This window comes from Castor canadensis, chromosome 4, assembly GCF_047511655.1.
Source record: "Castor canadensis chromosome 4, mCasCan1.hap1v2, whole genome shotgun sequence".
Classification (NCBI taxonomy): Eukaryota; Metazoa; Chordata; class Mammalia; order Rodentia; family Castoridae; genus Castor; species Castor canadensis.
In genome coordinates, this window is record NC_133389.1 from 4,171,073 (window position 1) to 4,191,592 (window position 20,520).

Sequence of the window (20,520 nt, forward strand, 5' to 3'; positions counted from 1 at the left end):
GACAGAGTCTTGGAGATAGAGAAAACAGCCTTGTACATCTGGGCTTTGGGAGCCAAATTGTTTTTTTTTCACCCACTTAACATGAATTTACTAGGGATACTTGATCACTAAAATATACAATCTGTACTTTTTTAAATATGTAAAAGCAGAAAATTTAATTTTTATAAAAACTGTGTACTTCAGGGAATACAGAAATTTCTATTTGAATAATGTAAGGTTTAAAATAAACAGAAAAGTAATCAATGAGGCCAAGAGTGGTAGCTGGTTTCTGCAGAGAATGGCTGGGTACAGATTCGGTACTGACCTGTGTGCTGCCTGCGGTGTTTGGTGAGGGCGTGCCGGGTCCCACCAGCAAAGCCACAGAGGTCACAAAGAAACGACTTCTCGCCTGTTGCAACAATAAACAGATGAGGGACTGTGGAGGTCACAGATCATTAAAACATATCTATCAAGGCTTTCAGGGTTACTAATTCCTCCAATCAAATGTTTCCATGTAAATATGTCAAATGGGAATGAAATTACCACTGAGGTTTATTGACTGTGATAAAATCTGAAAAGCACCACTGAACATAATTACATACTTGTCAGACCCATAAAAATTAGCTTTATTATCAATGGAATGGTTTTGTACAACTTCATTTCTGGTAGATGTCTTCCAGATGGGGCTGCTTTATGCACTCGAACAGTTTTTATGCATATCCCAATTTTTTACAATTCCCATACATCTGGCCTTTCTGAGCTGAGTAAAGATTGCTTGGCATAGCTAATATACAGTATATATGATTCTGTTTAAATAAAATATATTGAATTTTCTAACAACTTAAGAATACTGGATTGGTTTTACCTGATCTTATTTGGGTCTTCTTTTAATCACTTAATACTTAATGGTATAAATAGTTTCCTTGAATATACTGAGGATCCCAAGTAACAAAGAAATTTATATTACTCGGTACCAAGAGCAATTCAATGCTGTTTATACTTCTCAAACCTTCATGGAAAGTTACCAGGGATTGGTAAAGAAACTCACAATAACTCTGCATTTATCTTTAATGATAGCTCTGGCTTAGAAACCTCTGCAATAATTAAGAGACGGATTAGGCAAAGCTAAGCATGCAAATGCTCGTTTTTAAAGCATTTTTACACAAGCTAACATCTTCCCTACAGTTTATAAATGCAATATATCTCTCTACTGTAGCATATGTAGGCAATAAGTGCTGGCCAGCTAGGCAGTTCATCCCTTAAGACTCACAAAGAAGGGCAAAACAGAATAAAAATGCTAACCTTGGAGGGATTCAGTGAAATTATAAAATACTTCCTCAGAAAGAAAAATAAATCATCTGTATATATCTTTATCCACTTTTACTCACTTGGACATTTAATGCAACAAGTCTTTCCAGGGTTTTGCCACATCAGCCTGCTTTGTTCAAGCATTTTAGTACATAATAACAGAAATGTCACTGCAGCATTTTTGTAAATTATAATTGCCTTTTAAAAGGTAGAATATATAATAAACATAGTGAGGAAAACTAACTCTGGTAACTAAAAAGGAGTATTCCCATGACTTAGAGTATCACTGGCTTTTCTAACTTAAATAAACACTCATTAACAGAAACCACTTAACCAAAACGTGTTTAATCATACTTGCCAATGGTATTATTAAACATAAGGTGAGATTAATACTGTTTGACCCCACTTTCCTACTCTGAGGTTAAGCTCATGCCTTGGTATCATTATTATGATATAGAAAGAATACAGTAGATAGGCTATAAAGAAAAAAGTTTAATTTTAACCATTCATTTAGTTACTTAATCAATTTCAATCAGAAATCTTTTCTAAATAGTTGTATCGTTAATAAAATGACACTGAAGGAGACTTTTTCTTTATCCCCAATACAGTTTGCACCTTAATGTTAACACACTATTCTATGCTGAAGCAGGATCGTCCCTGCAATTTATTCACAGTTTTGTGGGCTCTTTTGTGCATACTGGCAGAGACACATACATTTTTAAACACGCACAAAGAGCACATAAGGTGTGCGTGTGTGGGAATGCATCTGTCTGTACAAATGCACAAGCATACACATACATGCATCCCACAGGAGGAAGAAGAGGAAATGTAGGTGCACTAGCATCCATCTTTCAAAATTTCAAACAAGGAGGGAGCATTCCTGTAGTACTTGCATTCAGGAAAGTCTTCCCTCTGCCATTTATGAACTCCTCTATGACCTATATTTTTTTTACAAATTAAAAGTATCAACAAGCACAGAAAAACCTTCACTGGATTTATATTGTCTACATGTAGTGATACATGTATGTGCACAAATGTATGTATGAATGCTACATTCACTAAGTTCTATTACCTTCACTATTTTAAGGTATATACATACACCAAGACAAAATTATTCATTATTCAGGTAATTTGGTTTTAGATAACTAGTGACCTTGATTTTTTGATGTGTAGGATTTTATTTAGGATGTCAGTCTCCAATGTATTATATGTCATGTTTACCGTGGTAACTTGATTTGTTTTTCTGTCTAAATTCAATTTTCAACTAGCTTTTTTATTTTTCTCTTTTGAGGGTATAGGGTTTAGGGTTGAACAGTGGTCAAAAGAGTATTTTTTGAGGAAAAAATTTAAGAAAAATATAAATGCAATCTCTCACTCAATATAGAAGGGGCTCACTTAGCATGCCATATTTATATGAGGGAAGAGATTTAATGAGAGACTTTTTTTTGTAACAATTTGAATTAGTTTCAAATGTGCCATTTTGCATTCAAATGTAGAAAGACATGGAAACCAATCCTTTATTTTCTATTAGAAAACAGCCACTGTCCCCTATCTCTCATTATGGTGCAGACTACAAGACCTAACAACAAAAATCCATATTATTGATCCAGCCAAGTCTCCACAATTATTCTTTAGAAGGAAACGCCGACGATAAATTACATCTGCACTGGCTTTTCATCTGCTGTTCGATATAAGTGATCTCTCAGGGCAGGCTGGAGACCTTAAATCGTCAACACCCTTGTCAAGGAAGCTAAGGAGGCCTAGGCTTCCCACAAACTGCTTCAGAAGAACTTTTAACCTATAATTTCTAACAATAATATAAGATTCTTGGCAATCAAAAGCATACTCTGGAATGCTGATTAAAACTTGTTATTTTTTCCCTGAGACAAATACATTCTGAGAGGGATAAAAAGAAAGAAGAGCACAACAATACTAAGTGTCTCAGCAACATGAAGAAAGAAGTACAAAACACAAGCTTGTGAGGAAGTTTTGGGCTACTGTCCTGGAAAATGCAAAACAAATCATAAACACAGCATATGACAACAGTGTTTCAGTGGGATATATATATATATATATATATCCCAAACTGAGGATCAGCATACCACGCCCAACACAAATGGACTCTCAACACTGCTCTATTATTTAGTTTACATTTCACAGTCTTTTTAATGTTTACATGTAAAATTTATGTGAATGTGGACTTTTTTAATAGATGCTTTCCTGAAAAATCAAAGTAGCTCAATTCAGATTAGTCTCAACTTATTAATTACCAAAAACACTTAGGTCTGACAGTATTCTCCACTGAAGAGAGATATTAAATTTCATAATTTTTAAATGGTACCAAAAATAGGCAAGATTCACTATGTTCAAAAAATATTAATGGTACTTAGCTCACATCACTAACAAAATACAAGACAGTTTTCTTTGAAAACTTCACATTTCAACTGATCTTTGAGGGAGATCACATCTAAAGTGATGTGGCTTCCAAATATGAAAATATTCTGTTTAGACAAGTGCACACACACTAACACATTAGCATACTACATTAAAGCTGCTTTGAGCATCACTGAAAAGCAATGAAATCATACCTCTTCGCATATAATTGCCATAATCTCTTAGGTTGTTAGTCTTTTTTTTTCTTTTCCAGTGCTGGGGATCAACCCAGAAACTTGTGCATGGTAGGAAGTGCTCTGCTACTTATCTACAACCCCTGCCCTTAGGTCTTTTTGAGACAGGATCTTGCTAAGTAGCTCAGGCTCACCTTGACCTTGCTATGTACCCTGGCTGGCCTCCAACTTACTATGATCCTACCTCTTCCTTCTGAGATTACATGCATGTACCACCACACCCAGCTTAATTAACAGAATCTTCAATTCTGCAAATAGGTATCATTTCCATTGGTTCCATAATGAGCCCACCCGTACTCCTCCTGTCCAGGCCCCGGGACTGGGGGGCATGCGCACCTGTGTGCGTCCTGTAGTGGTCTTTCATTGCGGAGGCTGTGAGGAATGAGTAGTGGCACGTGGGCCAGGAGCACTTGAAGGGCTTTTCTCCCGTGTGGAGTTTCATGTGGTTGTTCAGGGCCCACTTCTCGGTGAAGCTTCTGTCACATAAGTGGCATGTGAATTTCCTGCATGAGGGGGTGAGAGAACAACGTGAACTCCATGTGCACGGTCATATCCAAGGCCCCAGACAGAGCGTGTGGTACTGAAGTGTGGCGCACACAGCCTCTGTGAGGAGGGCTGCAGGCCGGGTCTGTCATGTCTGTATAACCAGGCATTGATTTTTCTGTCGAGGTCTGGCACTTCAGCCATTTATTCTCTGCTTTGCGGTTGGGCCCAACGGGTTTGAAAAATTCTGTTACAGTCCAGTCACCCCTGAGGCAAAAGTGAGAATAGATTTCACCTGTTCAGGCCTACACCACTTATCCAGGGCATGGGCTGTCAGAGCAAAGGCTAAATGAAATGCTATCCATACTCGACCACTCAGACAAGCCCTGCTGTCTGCCAGGCAGCAGCTGGGCCACTGGAACCACACTGATCCTGAAAGACGCCCATGAACCGTGCTCTCAGGGAGAAGAGGGCCCCAAAGTGCATCCTAACTGGAGGTCCCTCTGGATTAGCAGGGGCACATAAAAAGTTTCCATTAATAAAAATTAATACAGATTATAACTACAGATTTTTATAAAATGAGTCTTTGACAAAAAGCAAAGTTATTTCCTGAACGAAAAAATATATATACCGAAAATAACAAATCAGATCTTCTGTAAGGAAATATTTCAGGATCCCAATTCAATTTACAGTATTTTAATACCCTAAAAAATGAAGGGCATATGAAGCATCCATAAGCACAACCACTAACACTTCCTCTGATTGATCATTGCATTCATTGCGTTCATGAAAGCATCTCCCAAATTTTCATTTCTAACACAACTGAGTTTAAAGCAGTGTCTGTGAATACTAGTGTCTAGCTCATTCATTTAGGATAATGAACAGTTAAATAAAAGCAAATTAAAATCTAATAATCAAAATTATAATAGTTTAATAAGTTGGTAAACATTATACATGACAGAGACACCATGGCAGTACAGGTTGACTACTGTAAACTGGGCTATAGTTTTAGACAGCTAATATAATAAAAAGCACAGGGTTTTAATAACTGTATTTGAAACTGTGTTATCAAAAAGCAGCTAAAGAAAGAGTATATACTTGTACATAATGCCTTTAACCATGATTTCTACTAATTCTCCACAGCTTCAGTAGGGCAGATGTAAGTAATTAGCATCTGGAGTACATGTGGACACACTAACAAATTAATCAGTCTGAGTTGCATAAATTCCTATGAATCAAATTATGAATTGTTTTTTGTAAAAATCTCTTATTTTGTTACAAATGTTTATAAAGTTAGATCTTAAATGTAAGAGAAGTAAAAATTCCTGAATGTTTAAAAAATGTCATAACATATCTTAAGCTGCAATAATAGCAAATTGGCAATTTAGTTTTCTCTATAATATATGTGGGGAGATACTATATTTACAACCATTAGAGCACACTGACTTTGAAATTACTGCATCATTTGATCATTGCTTACTGTATGAGAGAATGACAAACATAACTAAATACTTTGAAATGCACTGTAAAAAAATATCATATCCGTATATCTCTTTGATGGTTCTTCATGCATTTAACATTTCAAAACCATGACAGGGATCTTATTTCCAAGATAAATTCCCTTATCTACTTATTTCTTCATGTATTTATTGTGGATCTAACCTTCTTCTACAAGAAATAAATAAGCAGGTTAAGTAGATGCTATCCTTAACAAATAGTTTTTCCAGACTTTATTACAACTTTATGAATAACAAACTAAATTTCTCATTTTTAAATCTACCATGATGTACATTTAACAAAATAACATCTATGAAACCTCAATACATGTTCTCTATTATTCATATGTAATAAAAATATTAAACTAAATCTCAGTGCCTGTTGTGAAATGACAAAAGCCAGATAAGAAAGGAAATGAGACCACCACCGACTTACAGAAAACCTCACATTTTACAATCTGCTTTATGAAAATAAATAAGTTTAACCACCAATACTTTGACAAGTACTGTATATTTTACCAATGTGAACTGTCCTTATAAAGATTAAGACCTACTCAGTAGTGGACTGTCTCCTGACATGACACAAATTCTGAGACTCAAATCTTCTAACTTATTGGCCTTCACACAACAAGTTAGTGAGGACTTTGTCACCTCTCAAGGGACACTGGCTCTTGCTGGGGGCCTTCATAAGCCCTTAGGAAGCATAACCAGGAGAGATGTATGCTGAAATATGCAGTGCTGCTCTACCATGCAGACCCAACACATAAGGGCAAAGTATGTATTCTATATGAACTTTAGGAAGACCTGTCTGTACATTACTCCAAGAACACTGTTTTGGAGAAAAAGTCACACTTGGCTTTTCTGGAACTCACAGGCTGCTAAGGTAGAGATACCATTCACAAAAAATCAACTCAAAGCCACAATGGGGGAAAAAAAAAAACCCTCAAATAAAACCACAAATTTAAAAGAAGAGCAGTAACAGGCCATGGTAGAGGCTTCCCAGAGGTGGCATTTAACTCAGAAAGTAATAGGTGACAAACGGAAATGCAGAGCCAGCAGGGAGGATGCCAGGGACCAGGAGAACAGAAGAGAGCCCCTGAGCTGAGAAGCAAAGGTGGTACAGGCCTCCCGATGGTGACTCCCAACCAGTGGAGGCAGCCCATCATGTAGGGCCGATGGCTTAGAGCAGGTGAGATTAGAGGTCATGAATGTTTCCTATCCCCTCATGATGGGCTTCAGTAAGAAATTACATACTTAACTAAAATTACAATATACTAAAAAGAGGTGTGTGTCACAAAAATTTGCTAGTGAAAAGATTTATAGGATGTCAGTTGAAGAATGTACAAGGAAACTGGCAATCACATACAAATTAAAACCCAAAATGGTGAACAAAACAAACACACAAGAGAATGGGGCATTTGGTTCCCCCATCATTATAGCCAGAAAAGGGCCTGGAACTCAGTGGGCTTCTATGAATAATTCTAGACCAACTGGCGAACTGAACTGCGACAAAGTGTTTCATTCTTTCCCTTAATCTCTTAGGATAAAAAAATAGGATGTGAACATCATGCAATAGGTGGTCATGAAACAAATGGGCTTCCTTGCATTGGGCTAGTCACAAAATGGGGCCTATGTAAAACACTCAGAAAAGAGGGGGTATCTACTACCCAGATTTATATTCACATATATCAGCTATCTTTTCTGTATTTGTTCCACATCACTTTGGGATTCTAAACATTTAAAAACAATTTTAAAACTCTGAAGTGTTTATAACTTTTGTAAATGGAATGACTGGCCCCATAAAGGCATGACAAATGTGTTCAGCAGATGGGCATCTTTGAGAAGATCTGGGCTTCAGTGCCACAGGCAATGCTCAGGTATACTAGCTTCTTTATAGGTCCTTTATAGTGTTAACTAAAAAGTGCAAAATGTCAAATAGTGCCATCAGATTTAAAATAAAGAGTAACTTTCACCTTACCTTTCCTGAGGTTCACTAGGAATATGTATATATAGTGATATATATCTACTATATATGTGAGTCAAGAAACTTCATATACATGTGTGCTATATTTTGTTACCATGTCAGCCAAATTTGGGGAATGGCTCAGGAACTTGCCTACTATTGAGGAGCAGAGTGCAAGGCAAGGTTAGCATGAGCCAACCGATGTTTTCTGAAAATCTCGTTACATGATTTGAAAAAATAAAACAAAGATTAAAATCTAATCCCATGTACCTTAAAATCTGAAGAGAGACTATTAAATATGTTCATTGTCAACTGTATAAACAAAAACCAGAACTTCTCAGCTGGGTGTTACCAGACATCATCTACAAAGTTAAGCTAAAGAAATAGGAGGAAACTCATTTATATGATCACTGTCTTTGTAGATTTTTGGTATTAGAGAAAGTCTCTGAGCATATGCCAGCTTTTGAATTGCTAGATCACTGAAAAGTTCTATGAAAATAGTTTGTATTTTGGGTTACATGTCTAAATTATCTTTCCATTTTATGAGAAAGCACCCTAAAAGGAAATTTTGTATTAATCGCTTTCAGATTATATTTTCAATATTATTTAAAAAATTTAAATTCCTAATTATTCTATTTACTAGAAAGTTAATGTGTAATTCACAGATTTCATATGTAAAGATCAAAGTCTTCTGGGAAACCTATTCTTGTTACGTTAGTTTTATGAAGAGGTGTGACAGAACATTTTTATGTTGTTTCTCATGTGTTCAGTTCAGGGAGATTCTGGAATAGAACTGCTTCTGCAGTGCTTTAAAGTGGAGAATGTGCTATCCCTACCTTTCCCTCTGAAAAGACCAGTCTAGGTATATATTCCACTGAGAAACTCCTGCACATTTACAGATGTATAAAAATAACTTCCTCCACTAAAGAGTAAGCAACTTTACTGTGAGGGTTAGGTAAATAGGGGTTTAGTCATAAAAGGGAAAACCACATGATATGAAAAAAGAATAAATTAAGAATTATATTTGTTAGCATGGCTTCAAAATTCGCAGAATTGTGCCTGCATGAAAAGAACAAGTTAGGTGCAGGACTACATAATTTGTGTAAAATTTAGGAAAATACCCAATATTAAATATAAATGAGGTTCACATCCAAAAACATGCATAACATCATAATTTGACACTGTTTACTTCTGAGGTGAGAGGTACAAGGAAGCAAATGTTGGTACGTTGTCAAGTACAAATGGAACTCTATTGTTTTTGAAATGAAAGGAATTAGAAGCAAATATGACTGCATTTCTGTTTGAAATGTTCATAATTCAAAATAAGTACTTTAGTTAAATAATCAAATAGTATTTCTTATCTCCTCTACAAGATACCTTGCAGCCATCTTGCCAAACAAATAAATCACTTAACCACATGTCTACAAAAAGCACACCAAAATAGCAAGACTGGGCATGCTGCAGATAAGACTTTAATAAATTTTGTCAAAGTGATAAAAAGTTAAGCAGTAAGACTCTAGAGCCTGAGAAACAACAGTTTTTTCCTTCCTAAGCAATCAGAAATAAATAAAAGGAGCCCTCTCTATGCTTAGTAAGTCTAGGTTGGAAAAAAAAAAGTTAAGCAGTAAATTATCTTTTGAAACTGTGACATGGAGGTATTGGCTGATTGAAAATTATTATAAAACAAAACTGACATTTGAAAATTGACAGGTACTGATGTTCTTTGTGGAAAAACAGAATATAGCACTGTAATAACAATGCAAGGTTTATACGACTACTGGCAATACAGACCAATGTTCTAACAAATGTTTCAACAACTTCTAAGTTACTCAAAATACTACCAGTACACAGTTTCTTTAGAGTAAAAGCTTCTTTTTTAATGATTATAATATAACAATTATATAATGATACACTAATAGATGAAATGAAAATCATGTGGTCTTTGCCCAGGAGGGTTACCATATAAATTTCTGCAAAGCAGCAAACAGAATGGAGAGGTGATCACTTTCTTGAACAGAGAACCACATGAAGAGACAGAAAGACAACCATGGAAGAGGAGCAGCAGTGCTCATTTAAATTGCAAGAGCGCTATTTACTGAGACTGTACTACAAAGTGTAATAAAGCGTACTGCAGAAGCTCAAGGTATTCGGCCACAATAATAGATCTCAGCCTATTAAACACCATAATCCTGAGACACTCATAATAGCCTAGGCCCAGGCAACACCCGAGTAAAACTATACGATATTGCTTTTAGATATGAAGTACAATTTCATGTGAAGCAGACACTAAAACCATTCTAACTATCTCAATGTTATTCTACAGTAATCAGGTTCATCTGTTTTCTATGAAGCTTTGAAGTACAATATAAAGTTTAAATTTATTCAATCTAGAATGAACAAAACACAGTGATAGCTAATTTACAATAACCATACTGAGACATTCATGGTCACTGTTGACCATCTCCATGGAAATATATGAGGCTACGTGTATACAAAGGCCTCAGTGAATGAAGTTAAGGCTTGGAACCAAAAGTGTACTATGAAAATACTAACACTTACATTATTTAAATTGGGCTAGATTTTGAGAGTTACCTATATGAGGTGACATAAAAACATGAGCACAACTTATGTCACAAAAAATACAAGATTAGAGGGTTACTTAACTAAAATCAGTTCTGAAGACTCCATTGTGGCTTCCAGAAGAGAGCTGAAAAACCTCCTTTGAGGGCTTCTACACAGTTCACAAGGGAACCAGCTACTTAAGCCAAGAGTCTTGAGCACATTTTTTGCCTAGAACAGGTGGTAATTAGCCTAATTAACAGAGTAGATCCTCATTAACTAGTTGGAAAAGAAATTTAACCTCATTCATGCCAAACACTGTAAATTTTAAACATACATCATTCAGGTTTTGAAAACTGCGAAATAATCTTTCTGTCCCTTTAAATTCAACTCAAGGTTTGGAAAGCTTTTTGTTAAAAAAACATTCTGGGAGGAATATTCAGCAAAATATTGACCCCAGGCTACAATGAATCAAGAAAATGATTCATTCTACACAAAAACATTCAACGATCACAACTGGTGTGCTATAAATGAACTGAATTCATCTTTCGAACTCTGTTCCTATGAAATTTTCCTCTGTCAAAGAGACCATAAACTGTTCAAATCAAAAACATCATTTAAGTTTAGTTAGGATTTATCCCACTATACCACGTGGTCTGTCTTCAAGACTTAGCAAGCAGGCAAACATCTAAGGTCAGGGGTTAGGAATCTGCCTATGTGAAGGACCAGATGTAAAATGTTTTTAACTTTGGGACCAAAAGATCTTTGAAGCATAACTCTGCTGAAACAGCACAAAGGCAGAAGACAGTAGGTAAACAAAGTAGTGTGGCTGTGTTCAATAAAACTTTATTTACAGAAATAGGAAGTGAGTCTGATATGACATGAGATTAGTAGTTTGCCAATCATTGGCTTAGGTGACAGTCATACCCAACCAACTGCACCGACCTCTGCTGAACACTCTGATCAACACAGGGTAAAAATGCTACTTGACAAAGGTCTACTGAGCCTCTTCTCCAGACCTGACAAGTTGGTTTAGTCCGAAAATAGTTCCTGCTTCATACAGAGCTTTAAAATGCCAGGGTGAGGAAAACAGGTGGAAGGAATCCTACTGCATGTAAGACACATTCCAGTCATAGGCTGCCCTGCCCTTTTCAAAACTGACGGTTTCTTGTACCACAGGCTGGAAAGTTGGGAAGTGGAAACAACTGTAACTAATGGTACCAAGAACGTAGGATATGCATTAAATTGCTATGGTTCTCTAATCAGAACTAAACGAAATTTTATGGTATTAGGGTAGGTGCAAAAACACTAAGCTTATGTAAGGAAGGCTAAAACAGTAGTTATAACTAAGGGGCTAAGATTAATGGTTAAAAAAAGTATAAAGAGCATTTCTTTTAAGTCACTGTTCTTACAGACATACATAATTTGAACTGAAATGACAAAATGTACTCCAATACCTACGTACACCTTCACTCCAAATCTGATTTGGATGTTTACAACACATTCGTAACAATATTTAAATTATGATCTTTCTGCTATTTTTATATCAATCAATCAATCAATAAAAGAGTATGCATGGGGACTTTCTGTGTGACTAACAACAGTAGATGCAAAGGACAGAACTATAAATAGACACATATTCCTTCCAAAAGGAGCCCATGACCCAATGATTAGCACTAATACAAGTGAAATGACTAGAACACAAAATAGGCATAATATGAGAGACTTTGAAAAGAGCTTCAAAAGATGCCCAGGAAAAGTACCAGCAGATACAGAGAAAAATAGTTGAAAAGTCCTTCATGGATAAGGTGCAGCTTCAGATAAGTCTGCAAGGACAAAACAACTTCCATAATGAAAACAGCACCAATGATCAGCTTAGGGTCAGGGCTAGGAAGAGGTGAGGTGGCCATGTGTGGGGAGTGAGCCACTAACATAACTGGGGTGGGGAACATGCTACACAGACAAAGAAATAAAGCTGTGTGATGGTCAAAGATTAAAATCATCTTGTGATCTGGCTTTTCACAATTATTTGGTAACTTCGCAAAAAACTAAATGTGCCTTTTTCCTTCACGGGTGTCCACAGTCAGAGTATATATGCACACAACCCAGAAAGATGTATATGTCAATTAGGAAACCTATCATAACAAAGCCCTCATCTGAGATTTATGTTGAAATCTATTTTAACATTTATGTTTTACATTTGGCCGTGTTAGTTATAGAAAAGACCTCTGTGTTTCCAGGTACATGCCTACAAATGCTATAAGAATGTTATTTCAGAGACATGACAGTATCAACAGAAAAATGTTTTACTAAGTTTTATGATGATACTATTTTAACATGGTCAGTTATAACTTTAGAATGAATTAACGAATGTGACTAAGATAGGTTTGGCCAATAAAACCAAAAGTAGACTTATAAAAAAGTAGAAAAGCATGAAATTTAAAAATCAATTAGGAAATAAACTCTGGGAACATATGGCATACTAAGGAAATCTATAAATAGTATATTAATGAAACCTATGAATAAAACCTGTGCCAACTCAAAAAAACTTATTCTAGTACAACTCATTGGGAAATTATGATTTGTACAGAGTTTGTATGAGGCATAGTAATGGCTATAACAGTATGTCAATAAAATGTTATTGGTACAAATGCATATTAAGGGAAAACATCATATATTTACACAGAATAAATGGTTCCAATTCCTATTTGCCAATAAAGCTAATAATTTCTTTAAAGAATACTAACTACTCAGTTCCTTGCTGCAACAGGGTCAGAGGTAATAACTGGGATCAGATAATCATGGTGCTGTGAATAGCTGATAATGCAAGTTTGGCCACAGGCAGCTGCTCACAACTTGAGAAGAACCATATAATTTTATTCCGGGTAGAAATTAAAGCCAGTATTTCTACTACTGGGCACAGGGCACCTCTTCATTTTACATCACAGTCTAGATCCCTTATAAACAGTAAATCAAAAGAACTGCCTATTTCCACAAGTATTTAAAAAGGAAGAGTAAGAAAGCCACAATTTCTTGCCAGTAATATCTGTCAGATTCAACTCTACAATAAAGATCTACTGAATACTTTAAAAGGAGTAGTGATGTATTTAACTCTCTAATCTTTGTACATTAATTAAGGAACAGTAACCATCACTGCTTCTCCAAAATGGTACTTTATAAGGTACTAAATTCCAAAGACTAAAATTGTACTCCTCCAAAAAAGTTTTAATCTCATACTAATAAACTGTGTGTGTGTACTCTAGAATCTAAAATATTTACCTGTAATACTGGAACCTGTTCCATATGCCCACGTTACCTTAGAGAAAATCGAAAACTTCATGCAATTTATCCTAATAATCCAATTTTATGTGAATCCTACAGATGCAGAATTTCTGTAAGTTTGAATACATTGTTCAGCTTTTACAAAAGCCTGTCCTCTCTGATGTTGACTGTGATTTGCTAGATCTGGGAAGAACAGCATTTCCAAACTCAGGCATTTCACTGTCTTGGGCTTTGTCATCATCTTGGCCTTCTGGCATGTCAGGATGATCTAAGGAACCAATTGAGCTCAAGGTAAGATTAGCTAGAAGTGTTGAGATGTATTGCCCAGTAATCTCAGAGTTCAGTACAAAATTGACCCTTTCTGAGACCTTAGTCCAACACACAGCAGTTACAGACAAACTCAAGAGTAAATATCATGGTGCACCTGTGCAATGGAGCATCACCAAGGCACAATTTAGTTTGGTAGGCATTATAGAACCTGATATGGATCAGTGCTTGCTTTAAATCACAATATTCTGACATACAGTTGCACTGAAAGATCATGTGGTAGAAATTTCAATTGTTCCTTTCTAAATCATAAATATGAGAGAAATGCAAAAATCAGATTAATGTCAAAAGCAACTTTTCAGGGTTTCAAAGAGATTATGATCCTACGGCGGGTAAGTAGTTATGAAAATACTAGCCAGGCTCACCACCATTTCTAACATATGCCCCCACAGTGCAATGGGAATGAGGTAAGTTGCAATGAACTGAGGAGAACTAGAAAATGTATATATATATATATATATATATATATGTATATATATATATATATACATATGTATGTATATATGTATATACATATATATATATATACACATATGTTTACCCACATAGACACACACATACCCGTGTGTGTATTAATCTGTGTCTGTACATATAAAAGAACAGATAGAAAAATTCTCTTCAATGGAGGGCAAAGCAATGGAATATTAATTTACTTTCAAAACAAAAGGGCATGGTTTGTTTCAAAAATTGGATGACTGCAACTATGGATTCTTCTTTTCTCAAAATAGATTTTACATATTTTACTTATTTTTCATGTATTCTGAACTATTGTGAAAGATGAATTCATATAGGCATCTATAAACACTCAATAAAGATCATTTATACTACTTTTTCAAATCTCCAGGAAGTCAAATAATATGACCATGTGGAATAAAATTATCATTTATTATATACCTTCCAGCATTCAAAATATTAAACTAAAATTCTTTCTAATATAATTAAGCGAATAAGCAATGCCAATTGGAAGAATGCAAGTGAAAAATATACATTTATACTGGACATAAGTATAATCTTAAAGAAGCTGAAACATTGAATTAACTGAAGCTGTCAAAATGAAGCTAAAAAACTACTTTTCTTCAATGACGGGCTATGAAAGAATAAAGCCAAATATGTGCTAGTTTGGACTTTACAATAAAAGGAAAACAAAACCACCAACTGCTATCTTCTTTATTAAATATTTTTTCAGATATAAAGTCCAAGAAATTTTACCTAAGGGAGTAATAACGCTTTGGGGCCTGAGCAGAAATAGCACAGAAAATTATACAAGAGTCAGATCTCAATAGATGTAAACTCCCTTCCCTGGCTGCCTCAGAAGCATCCCAGGCCCAGGTGACAGCAGCACTTGAGCAAGGCACACTGGGAAAGGATGCTGCCCAGAGAATTCAAGTGCTCACAGAATCCAGGGACCCTGAGTGTCCAGTCTACTGCTGTAAAGCTGACAGTGAGTCATAGATGTTGTAAATTGCAATGACAGATCTTCTGGTAGTAGTGGGAAACAACAGGGTAAAAATTGTAGAAGACATGGCTCTTTATGCTCACTAATGCAAAGATTATCCCCAGACCTAGAGGACAGACAAGCTCTCACTAACACCCTATGTTTTGTTTTATATTTCATTTTAACTGTCTACATGACAAAAATATCTTCATCTTATTTTGAGTTTATCTGCCACTCACAAGTTGACACAATGCTGCCTCTCCCTCACTGATTTGTGAATTATTTTCTACTCTCATATCTGGATATGCCATGAAAGACTGTAAACAATTTAAGGACATTTGCATTGACTTAAAAAATTTTTTTTATGTCTTTACCAATGCCAATACCATAGTAAAGGCAGGAAACTAATGGATTAAGAATATAATTTTTTTAAAAAATACTTAAGACAATTTAGTAATTTTATATACTTAAATTTTATCAGAGGCTCAAAATATGATGTGTTCTGAAAAATGACATTCTCAATGATATATTTAAAATTCAAAGTCAGGTTTCTGGAAAGAAGTTATTTCACAGAAGTACAACAGATTCCAACTATGATGCCAACTTAATTATGTAACATTAGTGGCATGATTATTCTCTCAACCTTCATTTCTACATTGATCAATCAAGTTGGGAGAAATTATGTGCAAAATAGAACCCAACAATAAAACCCTACAATTCTCATTTCCAGCTGCTATATGCTACATTCAGCCCAAAGAAAAGGTTCAAATCTGCAAAGACGTCCTACCACAAGCTATGCTTCTTTAGCAAGAAGCAAAAAGAGTCTGAGGAAAAGAGCAAATCCCATCATCTGGCTGGAACCCAACCAGCCACCACGACTGATGCGAATTCTAACTCAATCATACTTTCTACCCCTGGGGGCATATACAGTCCCAATGGAGGTGATTCAGTTATTATCTGGAACAAAATTACCCGACTTCCCAGAGAAAATAGTAAGTATCTCTTCAGCCTTTAATTTGTTCAAAACAGTAAAACAAACTAACAACAACAACAAAAAAGTAATATACTAGGCACTGCGTGAACTTCAGAGGCACAGTGCTTGCCTGGCACTTGTGAGGCCCAAGGTTCAATCTGCAGCACCCCCTAAAAAACACAAAACCTTTTCTAATGGTACAAATACTACAAAACCAGAAGCTCAGGCATGGGAAGGTGGTAGAATAACAATGCTGTAGCCAACGCCTGAAATTAGCTGCATATGGTCAGTAGGTGTTCAAACAATTATCGAATTGAAAATTCTCACCTAAATTGGAGAAAGCAAAAGGAAAAATATAACCAGAATGTACTACCTAAAATAAAAAATTCTTGAAGTCTAAGAATTCTTTACATCTGAAAAATATTTAATGAATATATGCTAACAGTATAAAGATTTGTGATTTTGTTTTCTTCTTACACTAAAGTCTAAATGAGCAACTAGATGTATAAAACTCTGTATAGAATTCTGTATAGATAACCAGAAGAAAATGCCAAAACATTCTACTGGCCTTTACACGGTGACATTCACAAAAACTTACTTAGGAGCAAAGAACTAAAGATGAAGAGACATTTGTCCTCATCTGTACAAATCACCTCATGGAATTTTACAGACCCATGTTGTGTACCTCTAGATAGTTCTAATACTTTGTATAATAAATAAGATCATAAGAATTTTTGACATTTATTATTCTTCAAAAGTAATATGCATTAACACACTAAGGAATATGTATAAAGTAATTTAGAAGCAGGAAAGGTAGAAGCAGTACTTTGAATAAAAGCCCAGGTAAAAGATAATTAGGAAAATCTCTTTTGGGGAGCAACAAAAGCAAAAATATTAGCAGATTTTAATTATCACTAGTGCTGAGTGCTAGTTTTTACCTGAGTTAACACACTTCTGAACAGGAATTAATATGGGAGACAAGAGCTAGCAACAGAGGAAAACAGCTAAAGAGGAAAAACTTTATAATCCATCTATAAAAACTCAGAGTAAATGTTTCTAAATAAGTTGATTTGAAATTTTGGGCAACTTGACATTGATACTGACAAAAAAAAACAATTAAAACTCTATGTGAAGCTAACACTGTATACTAACTAACCTAAATAAAGTGCTATATAAATATACTTTGAACTTTTTTTTCTCAGACGAACAAAATAAATGAGGCTACATCTTTAAAGTTAAAAAGAAATAGGGGCAGTGGAGTGGCTCAACCAGTTAAGAGTACCTGCCTAGAAAATGTAAAGCCCTGAGTTCAAACCCCAGTACCACCAAAAACCAACCAACCAAACAAACAAACAAACAAAAAAAACCCAAAAGCCATCAATGTCACTGTTTCAGGAATGGGAAATTTAATATATGTTCTTTCACTTCTCTCCTGTCACTCTTGTTAAAATTCTTGGGAAAACATCTGGCTGTTCTCAGATACACATGGACCCTTCAACCAGAGTAAGATGCATCTGGAAGCCCCAGGTAACTGCATGTGACATGCCCACCTTATTCAGCCTGCAGGTCCTACTCCCTGGTAAGAACGAAGGATATGTTCCACAACACTACTGATCATAAAATCAGGTGGTCCAGAATTAGGGTTTTTACTCTTTGCTTAGAATAACCAACATTGTTTCCAATTAACATTTATAGTTAATAAAGAAACTATTTATTGGGTTAAAATGAAGATTTTAATAAGAAAATCTAGACAATCTCACAGAAATTTTAAATAAAATTCCTAATCTTTTATTGCTTTCTAAGTGAATATCAAAGAAAATACTATTCAACAAAGGATATTAGATGAATGTATAGAAATATCACAACTAAACCCATTTATAAAATTAATGTACACTAATAAAAAAGGAAAATACATATGCAACCATCTTTAAATGATAGATCAGTGTTATAGTCTCACTAAATGCATATACGACAATCCTGAATTCATCTTTAACTCTGTGACTTCAAAGACATAAATTCAGATTTTAAAAAAAGCTTCAATTTACCCAAGAATAGGATTTACTTTACAAACTTTTGGTTATATATCTACATTCATGGAATCATTACCATTCACAGTAAGCAAATAATGAAATAAGCAGTATTATTAAAATGGAAAAATGATAATATAAATATAAAAATCAGTGAACTAAAACTATATACATACATACAAATCCATACATATATATATATCTCAACTGATTTACCCATTTACATTAAATAGAGGTATGTTTTGGATATAACTATTCAATAGTTATTGATAGGATAGGCCCCTTATTCTTAGAAGTTATAATTAGATATAATCTATCCATTTTCCTCAAGATTTAAAACAGCCTAGCTAAATAAAGTTACTCCTGTCTAAAACATGTTGTCCATTCATTCAGCTGAAAGCAAACCTTGAATAAATTCCTATTTAACTCCCTGTCAATCAAGGAATGAATGACTGACACTAACAGAGCCTTATCTGGGCCTTCTGTCTACAGCACATTCTGCTAAGTGATGTCACTGCTGTAGCAGATGAAAATAAGCAGATTATTAGTGACTAGAAGCAAACTAAACATTTGGATTTTTGCATGGACAGATTTACACACTATCTGTCAGATAAAGCACAGTCTGCCTACTGCTTACAAAACAAGAAGGTGCCTGACAGCTTCCTCCAGGTTTAGTATCTGATTACATAAATAGGCCATTCCCCACCATTCCTAAAGACTGACAGTCTGTCTTAGTTTAAAGTGCAATTTCAGAATATCAGCTTTCTGTCTTGCACACTAGGCTGATTAAAATCACAGCACTTGCTAGAGGTCTAATCAGGGTTTTCACTCCCAAAATTCCAGGCCATATAAAAGAAACACCAGAATTGATGGATAGGAACAGGAGAATGTTCTTAGTTACATATGGAAGGGTGACTCCTTTTAGCACACTTAAATGTATGTCAGTAATTGTAGCAATGCCTCCAAAACAATTCAGTTTTGGCTCATGCTTTTATTTAAAAAATGAAACATGCTCACACAAAACATTCATGCATTAGTACTTTGATAGCTGCCATGTTTTAATCAGTGTTTTTGCAATATACCATCAAATAAATGAAACACATAACACCAATAATCAAGCCATCGATGAAAACAGTAACATGAGACAAGGTTTAAAAAGTTATCTGCCACTAGTTAACAGGACACCCAAAACAAAACTTACAGGATCAATATACTGTTGCATGCTAGTAAGTCTGAAAGTATGGCATGAAAACTACTTTGGCAGCTGTAGAACAAATTCATGAGTAAGTAATATGTGTACCAACATGGCTGATTCAATTGTTGGCTGTCTAAGACCTAGTAATAACAATAATAATAGTAATAATAGTATTGAGGCTCTGCAATCTAGTAGAAATTCATTTACAAATAATCCTGGATGAAATTCTAGTTACCTAATAATTATATACTTCCTTGATTTTCATACAAATGGAACCATTCAAAATGGTACGGCTGATCAGGATAAATGAATCTCCTGTAGTAAGAAAAGCAGGCGGAAGTAATAGAAAGGTGTTACTAAATATCTTGACTCCAATGTGAGGAAAGCATTTGTTTCTTGTTGCTTTTGGCCCCATACTTCTTGGAAGCTGTTGAAAGGAAACAATTCAGTTATCTTGACCATTAACTTGTTAATTAAACAACTACCTCTTAAGCATCTACCCTAGGCCTGGCCCTGTTCTGTGTTCTGGAAATACAAAGGTAAGCAGGACACAGAGCTCATCCTCAAAGTATGCCAACTCTGCTAAGAAAGAAGAGACAAGCAATCACACAAATTATATTTTATAGTAATCATTTTTCTTTTTTGCAGATTGCAATGGCAATCTACTCTGATATTAAACAAACACACTCTCAAGACAATGCTGTCACACACATCCTACGGATTTCTACCGAAAAAAAAATGGTCTTCCTTTTTAATGATCTTCCTGCTTTCTTACAAAACTCAATCTGAAGCTAAATTAATAATTTCATGACACACAGACCTAAACATTACACACATATCTAAAAATGACCTGTCCTCTCCTATTC

At 35.2% G+C, this 20,520-nt stretch overlaps 1 protein-coding gene across 4 annotated transcripts in view; it reads right to left on the reverse strand.

Moving 5' to 3' along the window:
* The window catches only part of Znf407 (zinc finger protein 407), a 447,403-nt gene that overhangs the window by 175,047 nt on the left and 251,836 nt on the right, over window positions 1–20,520 (reverse strand). For all 4 annotated transcript variants that reach the window (XM_074069625.1, XM_074069626.1, XM_074069624.1 and 1 more), the window contains 2 exons: window positions 4,251–4,417; window positions 305–388 (listed from right to left, as the gene is read on the reverse strand). In XM_074069625.1, coding sequence (XP_073925726.1) covers window positions 305–388; window positions 4,251–4,417 — 251 coding nt within the window. The remainder of the gene's footprint in view (window positions 1–304; window positions 389–4,250; window positions 4,418–20,520) is intronic.